The 8631-nt window shown below is 36.5% G+C and overlaps 1 protein-coding gene across 4 annotated transcripts in view; it reads left to right on the top strand.

Moving 5' to 3' along the window:
• Rictor (RPTOR independent companion of MTOR complex 2) overlaps nucleotides 1-8631 on the top strand; it is a 95375-nt gene that overhangs the window by 74779 nt on the left and 11965 nt on the right. For 2 of the 4 annotated variants that reach the window (XM_031360446.1, XM_031360448.1), the window contains exons 26-32: nucleotides 871-980; nucleotides 1392-1479; nucleotides 2335-2427; nucleotides 2919-3025; nucleotides 3298-3527; nucleotides 6104-7112; nucleotides 7388-7456. In XM_031360446.1, coding sequence (XP_031216306.1) covers nucleotides 871-980; nucleotides 1392-1479; nucleotides 2335-2427; nucleotides 2919-3025; nucleotides 3298-3527; nucleotides 6104-7112; nucleotides 7388-7456 — 1706 coding nt within the window. The remainder of the gene's footprint in view (nucleotides 1-870; nucleotides 981-1391; nucleotides 1480-2334; nucleotides 2428-2918; nucleotides 3026-3297; nucleotides 3528-6103; nucleotides 7113-7387; nucleotides 7457-8631) is intronic. The other 2 variants (XM_031360447.1, XM_031360449.1) reach the window with 1 other exon arrangement.

Genomic DNA, 8631 nt, shown 5'->3' on the forward strand with positions numbered 1-8631 from the left:
GAACTGTATGTTACCAATCCCAGTACTAACATATTTAGATTGTGCCCAACACACCTAATTTTTTAAATTAATGTTTTTTGTTATTATTATTACATATAGATATGTATAAGGATATATATATTTCATAGTTCTGGAAGTATATAAATTAGATTATGTTTAAAAATATAATTTTTTTTTTTTTTTTTTTGAGACAGGGTTTCTCTGTGTAGCCCTGGCTGTCCTGGAACTTATTCTGTAGACCAGGCTGGCCTCGAACTCAGAAATCCACCTGTCTCTGCCTCCCAAGTGTAAAAATACAATTATTAATACAAATAAATTTGGATTTCTAATAAGTACAGCTAAGTTGCCTTCCAAGTTGGATTTACTGATTTTTGCTGACAGTTTGAAATGAAAATGTTTTGTAATAGAGATAGAATGGTATACTTACCCTAAAACATTGACTTACAATTTTTTCCAGTGGTATATATGAAAGCAATTTTGTTTTTGACCTGACTTAAATTAGTAAGGTAAAGAATTTTATCTAAAAATACCGAAATTATATAATTCAGGTAATTTTCTTTTTAAAATTTCTACTGAATGTCTTCAGAGTTTAATGTTAAGAAGACAACTTCTTAATGAAAATGAGAATTCTAATATGACAAAAGCCATGATTTGCTCATTTATTTGGAAGGAGGAGAAAAGCTATACAGAGCTCTTTTAGATGGGATAGAGCATTTGCCTTCATAACTTACGCTTTTCCTTTTCTAAAAGCTTGTGAACATACTTTTTTACTTTTCTCATATTTATGCTTCTAAGGTTTGCTAAATATCTTACATAATATAGTAAAGGTCATTATGAAAACAGAAGGATTAAAACACTATAATCTCCTAGGAATATAATTCAAAGTATGTTGACTTGATTGAGGAACAACTTAATGAAGCCCTCACTACATACAGGAAGCCTATTGATGGTGATAACTACGTTCGCCGCAGTAATCAAAGGTAAGGACCAGTCGGTGGGTCCGTGTACTACTGTCTCTCAAATGACAAATTTAAAAGCAGCTTTTAATAAGTTATTTAAAAACGTTTCTGAGGACTCTTGTACACTGATAAAGGAAAGCTCTTGCTTGTCCAAGGCTCCAAGTTTCTAATGGGAGTATAGTGCATGCTAACATGCTTCATGCCACCTCACTAGATATGCTCCATGTCCTCAACCTGGTCTGCTTTTCTAGCTCTAGCTTTATTACCATTAAACTTTGAGGCCTGAAAAACTTTTATTTTTTTCAGAGAAATCCTCAGTTTCATCCCTCTATAGTTTTGTTAGGAGTTCTGTCAAGCTTACTAATTCTTGTTTACTCACTTAGCATATTTAAGTATGTGAGTAACTTTCTCAGTCATCTTTGATCACACCAGACTACAACGACCTCATGTCTATTTGCCCGTACACCTTTATGGACAACTGGTACACCACAAAACAGGCTGCCATTTACTGGAAGTACAGGTAAAAACGTAATTTGTATTTTAAATTGGAAAAGAGTAAAAGGAAAATCTTAATAGTGCTAAAATAATTATCTTTGCCAATATTTCTCAAAACTATTTTGTAGCTGACTTAGCCAGTATTCAAATTGTTTGGTGTCATAATCATATAGTATGATAAAATCTAAACATTAATTTTAAGGAGATGCTGTTTCTAATTAAAAGAAACAAACATATAGCAGAGTTGGCTCAGTGGGTTCAAAAAACACCTGTTGTCTGCTTGATAATCTTGAGTTTGTTTCTAAGGAGCCATGTAGTAGAAAGAAAGATCCAACCTGCATGGGTTTCCTCTAATATCTTCAAGTGTGCCGTGTCACACACACACACACACACACACACACAATGTTTTTAAAACATTAATATTTAAGACTTAAATACTAGGTACAATGTACTTCAGTAAGTACTTCATATGTAATATTTATTAACCCACAAGACCTTGTTAAGACAGGTTCTGTTGTTGCTTACAGATTAGGAATTCAAAGCATAGGGATGCTCAGTAACTTGAGTAACTTATTTCTTGTGTAGCATTAGCCCCAGCTAAGGTCTGTGGTCTTCATAATTCACTGAAGAAATTATTATCGTATACACAAAAAGTTTGAAGTTTCTTCCTTTCATCGGCAGCTGAGCTGAACGTAGTGCAGATTAGTGAGAAGTGTGGACTGTGAACTTAGAACCTGAGCCTCCTGATAAAGCTGAGTGTACAGTTACTCTAGCAGTTCTAAGTGTGCAGACATGACAGGAGCACACCTTTGTTGTCTTGTGCCAGAGTCTAGTACTTTCGAAGCATAAGATGCTTACGTGGTACTTCTTCTCTCTCCAGAGTATCATCACAGAACTCTGTCACAACGTTCGCACTCCAGACTTGGATAAATGGGAAGAGATTAAAAAGTTGAAAGCTTCTCTTTGGGCCTTGGTTTGTAGTAAACATTTCTGGTCTTTGCAGTGTTTGTGGGTTTTGTTTTTTATGTTTCTCCTACTGAACTACATAAGTTAAAATTACTTTACCTTGTACTTGTTCTTAGATGAATATTTAAAGAGCAAGATTGTTCTTAGATGAATATTTAAAGAGCAAGATTGTTCCTACCAATTTAAAGATTCAGCCTGGTCTACAGAGTGAGTTCCAGGACAGCCAGGGCTATACAGAGAAACCCTGTCTTGGGAAAAAAAAAAAAAACAATTTAAAGATAATCTGTATGCTGAAGTAATAGATGTTAGATTAAACTATTAGTGCTTATTTAAGTTTTGGTTTTGTTTTGGCTTTTTTTTTTTTAATGGACTTTTTTTTCCTTTCTCTCTCTCTCTATTTCTTTCTCTCTCTTTCTCTGTCTCAGATTTATTTCTTGGTAGATTTTAAGGTTTCTTCAAAATATTAATCTTACAAATATTTGATATTATTTCTTTTAGGGAAATATTGGCTCATCGAATTGGGGGCTTAATTTGCTACAGGAAGAAAATGTGATCCCAGATATACTAAAACTTGCAAAACAGTGTGAGGTCCTTTCCATCAGAGGGTATGTTACATTCTTGAAGTTTTTCTAGTGAATGTATTCGTACTCAGAAATAAATGTAAGGCAATGTTTCATGGTTCTTAATCGTTGATTTAAATGTGCTGTTCTAGGGCCTTGCTACCAGGCTTTCTTTTTGTTTTAATCACAAACTGAACAATAATTAAATGTCTTTTTAAGGAAAATATGAATACCCATACAGTAGATTCTTTTATGGCTATTTAAGAAATCTCACCTTGGAATTATAAACTGTTTTTACCACATATTTTTACATGCAGGACCTGTGTATATGTTCTTGGGCTCATAGCTAAAACCAAGCAAGGCTGTGATATTCTAAAATGTCATAGCTGGGATTCTGTGAGGCACAGTCGCAAGCATCTGTGGCCAGTGGTTCCAGATGATGTGGAGCAACTCTGCACTGAGCTCTCATCTGTCCCGAGCACCCTCAGTTTGAACTCTGAGTCGACCAGCTCTAGACATAACAGTGAGAGTGAGTCTGCACCGTCAAGTGAGTACTGTGATGGGTCACGTCAAATCAGCCCCAGACTCATTGTTGGAGATTTTATTTATGATCTCAAAGCTTCAGTGTATTTGTTACAATCCGAGTTTACATTTCTCTTTTCTAATTAGTTTTTGGGCTGTTGGGGAGCAAGAGTCTTGTATGACCTGGAACTTGCTAAATAGCCAAGGATGGCTTTGAATTCCTGACCTTCATGTCTCCATCCCTTGAGTGCTGGCATACAGACATGTAGCCATACTTGGATCCAAGGCTGCCATCCGTTTTCAAGGATACTATCTTGATGCTATACCCTATTAGAAGCTGTGTTTCTTTTCACAACAGTAACTACCAGCTAACTTGTTCTCTCCCTTGCTTTTTAGATAGCTTTAGGAATTATATAATCAGAGATGATCATAAATCATGTATCACAGAAACCGTCTCCTTTTTTGTTTTTAGAATAGATAGGTCTAGCAGGTTTTTACCTACCTTCATTTACTGAATTTTTCCCCCTTTTTTCATACATACACATAACTTAACTAGAATGTATTTATTTACTCCTGGCACACCTTATTTAAAGTTTTGGTTTTTTTTTCTTGCATAGACTTTTTATTTTTTTTCTCATAGTTAGATTTTAATTTGTTTTACTAGTACCAGCAAGGAAAGAAAGGAAAGGAGAGAGGTTAGTCTGCATGCACACTATAAAATAATCTGTTATATTTACTAATTGTTGAAAATATACTAATTAATACAAAAATTAGATTAAATTAATACTCATTAGATGTTAAACTAGTGTGGGAGCCACAGGTGTTCCTGAGTAGTAGAACACTTGACTGTTTTCTTAAAGCTCTGAGTTTGCCTCAGAACTAGAGAGAAAAAAGGAAATTGGTGGATTGTTGAAGATTAGGTGTCAGAAATAAATGAGGTATGAAGCAGACAAATGATTCAGAGTCTGTGTAGATGCTGTGAATTGTACAAAAGTGAAGGCATTATTTCTTTGCTTTAAGATCATAACACAAGTGAGCAAGGTGGTATGCACTTTAATCCCAGCACTTGGGGGATGGGGTGGGCACAGAGGCAGGTGGATCTCCATATTTTACATGCCAGCCTGGTTTACAAAGCAAGTTCCAGGACAACTAGGGCTATTACACAGAGAAACCTTGTCTCAAAACAGCAGCAGCAACAAACTAGATAACACAAACTTGACCTGGGCGCACATGCCTCAGGATGCTCATGCTGGAAAATCACGAGGCCTGTCTAGGCTACAGGATAAGTCCAAGACCAACTTGGACAACTAGGTGAGGTTTGTGTTTGGACCAGTAAGGAAAGGAGAGAGGTTGGGTCTGCAAGTACAGCTTTTTAGCCCAGCACTTAAACCTGAAGCTTGAAGATTGTCAAAACTAGTTGGAGCTCGTAGTGAACTTGAGGCCAGATGGGCTACAGTGTAAAATCATATCTCAAAAAATAAAGATAATCATACATTTATTGAACCATATTTTACCCCAAATCTGTGATAACTTGAATTATAAGATGTACTAATGTTCATATTCCAACAAGAAAAAAGAAAAAATTTTGCCCATTACACTTCTCCATATTCTTTGTTACATGATTGATTCCTGAGAAATTTCATATGAGAAGATATATCTTAAGAGTTGCAAAATTTGGAAAACCAATGTAATCTGCAAGCTTATTTAGGATTTTACTTTCTCTTTTTTTTTCAAAGTATATTTAAAGTCCTTAATGATTACTCAACAGAACAGTTACAAATGGAATAAATCTTATAGGTACCATTAGACAAACACCTAGGTTAACTGGTCTCTTACAATTAGACACTAAGAATAGCTTATAAGGCAAAATGGACAGTGAGCATAATTTGTTTAAATGTGAAGCTTACATGTGTGCCTTTATTCTCAGTAATTGCAATTATCCTTGCATATCTGTGAGATATCCCAGGCTACCACCTCAGTACCAGAGCCCACTGATTCTAATGCATATCTCCTAAATACTTTATATCATCTTTAGATCCTTTATAATGCTCAATCTGGGTGCTCAGTAGTAAGTTTTGGTTTTAATTGCTTAAGAAGTAATAGCAAGAAAGGTACATATACATGTTCAATATAAGCACCTTTCCATGAATATTTTTGATCTCTGGTTAGTTGAACCCATATGTGAATAACTTGGATGTGGAAGGATGAAGTATATTTTGAGTTTAGGGAATTCATTTCTTCTAAGGTGAGTGTCTCCTGCCACTGTAATGTAAAGAAGAAACCATGCTGCTTCTGTCTAACAGAATGAGTGCTCATGGATCCGCAAAGGTCCTTTCATTTTATCTTGAATATTTGGAAAAATCAATAGAAACTTCATATACTCTGTACCAGGATGAGCATTGTAGTTTTTCTTCATAGATCCTCACCATGATACAAATATAATCTTCTATTTTTTATTCACATCCTAACTCTGAGCTTCAGGGAAGCAGTTTTATTAATTAATCCCCTTCCCCATGACTGGTTAAACGACGTGGTAGCACTTAGCATTCATGGTGAATTCTTCATGTTTGCGTGCTTTGATAGCTGATTGTTCACTTACAGGCATGTTCATTCTGGAGGATGACCGCTTTGGCAGCGCCTCTACCAGTACCTTTTTCCTTGACATCAATGAAGATGCCGAGCCAGCATTTTATGACCGACCTGGACCCATAAAAGATAAAAATTCATTTCCCTTTTTTGCTTCTAGCAAACTTGTAAAGAATCGTATCTTAAATTCACTTACTTTGCCTACTAAAAAACACCGCAGTAGCAGTGATCCCAAAGGAGGGAAACTGTCATCTGAAAATAAGACAAGCAACCGGCGAATCAGAACACTTACAGAGCCCAGTGTTGACTTTAATCACAGTGAGGACTTCACAGCCATTTCCTCAGCGCAGAAAACATTACAGCTAGAAACTTCCTTCGTTGGGAACAAGCACCTTGAAGACACTGGCAGCACTCCAAGTATTGGAGAGAATGACTTAAAATTCCCCAAGAGTTTTGGTACAGAGAATCACAGAGAAAACACAAGCCGAGAAAGGTTGGTTGTGGAAAGCTCAGTAAGCTCACATATGAAGATCCGCAGCCAAAGCTTTAACACAGACACTACAACGAGTGGCATCAGTTCAATGAGCTCAAGTCCCTCCCGAGAGACAGTTGGTGTAGACCCTACAACTATGGACACGGACTGTGGAAGTCTAAGTACCGTGGTAAGTACTAAAACTGTTAAGACGAGCCACTATTTGACACCACAGTCTAACCATCTGTCTCTCTCCAAATCGAACTCAGTGTCCCTGGTGCCACCAGGTTCTTCTCATACCCTTCCTCGAAGAGCACAGTCCCTTAAAGCACCCTCCATTGCAACAATAAAAAGTCTAGCAGATTGCAACTTCAGCTACACAAGTTCTAGAGATGCCTTTGGCTATGCTACATTGAAAAGATTACAGCAGCAAAGAATGCACCCGTCCTTGTCTCACTCTGAAGCTTTGGCGTCGCCAGCAAAAGATGTGCTCTTTACAGACACCATCACCATGAAGGCCAACAGCTTTGAGTCCAGACTGACACCAAGCAGGTGAGCAGTATGCACTGAAAGATGAGTCAAAGTGGTTTGGTTTTAACAGATTGAAATGTAAGACACTAGGCAGCTTGAGCACCACAGAAGCCAAGTCCTAGAACTGACCCATTTACCACAGTAGGCTGTGAGCTCCTCGTTACCTGATAGGATTTGAAATGGATTCTTGCAGCTGCGAGGGGGGGAAATAAACTCCATTAGGCCCTGAAAATAAACATGTTTTGCAAGGTTACAAAAGTCACAAGCTTTTTTTATTTATTTCTCGCTTCTGCAAGGATCGATTTTAAAAAGAAGCATGTTGGAATCAGGAGCTTAAGACCTACAATAACAAACAACCTTTTCAGGTAGGTCAGTGTAAAGCTCCAAAAGTTGACCTCTTACTATTTTTAAAAATAACTGAAGACTTCAGTTAAATTATTTTGTTTTAAGTACACATACTTAAATAGGAACCTAATAAACATTAAATGAATTCCTGGGTCCTCAAAACTAAGCAAGAGTTTTTAATTATATATTAAATATTCTATATTTAGGATATATCAGTCTATTAAAGTATAGTTTAGGTTTGTTTTTTACAGTGATATGATACACGTTGAAATTTGACTGTTACAAAAAGTTCCACACCTGTGTGTGTTGTTGGAATTCTCATAGTTGAATTGTACCCATTAAAATGATTTGTATTTCTTTAAGCAGACTGCTTGGTGTCAAGTAGTTACTATCTGAGAAAAAGAAAATAAGCCTCATTTACAGGATATTCTCACTGTCAGAATCGGGAGTTACTTATGTAATCAGTCCCATTTCTGATTTTTAGTAACATTTTTAATAAAGAAGATCCTGGTAGCAGATAGTAAATTTTGTACCTCCTTAAAAAAAATTTACAATAATGGTTGTTGTAACTGGAAGTCACTGGCTCTGCTGTCTTTGTGATTGTAGAACACAGACAGGAGGCATGGATGGGGGCTACAACCAAGCAGCAGAGCTATAAATTAGGTTGTCTGGACCTCTGCAAGCTTGGCTACTAGAGACTAGGCTAGATCAGTGGTTTTAAACTTCTAAAATGTTACTTTCTGAGCAGAAAAAAAGTTGTTTTCTTCCTGAAGGATATCTATACAAACCCAGTAAACAATGCAGTTCAAAATGGAGCTACAGCTGCTTGAAATAGAATTGAAAAGTAAAACATGCCCATAATTCTCCCAATTCCAGTAGTCCCCAAAGAGACCGACTAACCTTGAAAAAAGCCATTACCTCTTTCACAAAATTCATAAAGATCAGAAGCTAGTACTTTTTTGGAAATTAGAAATTGTTTTTACTTCTCTAATCTGTATGGCTACTATTTCAAACACATATTTCTGTTGTGTGAAATAATCCTTTGGTTTACATTTGTACATTTTTAAGACTTGGTTTTCTAGTTAGTAATGTGAAACTTTGAATAGTGTTTCATACATTTAACAAGGGGGGCAGTGGTGGTGCACGCCTTTAATCCCAGCACTTGGGAGGCAGAGGCAGGTGGATTTCTGAGTTC

Source organism: Mastomys coucha, unplaced genomic scaffold (genome assembly GCF_008632895.1).
Source record: "Mastomys coucha isolate ucsf_1 unplaced genomic scaffold, UCSF_Mcou_1 pScaffold8, whole genome shotgun sequence".
NCBI classification, from domain to species: domain Eukaryota; kingdom Metazoa; phylum Chordata; class Mammalia; order Rodentia; family Muridae; genus Mastomys; species Mastomys coucha.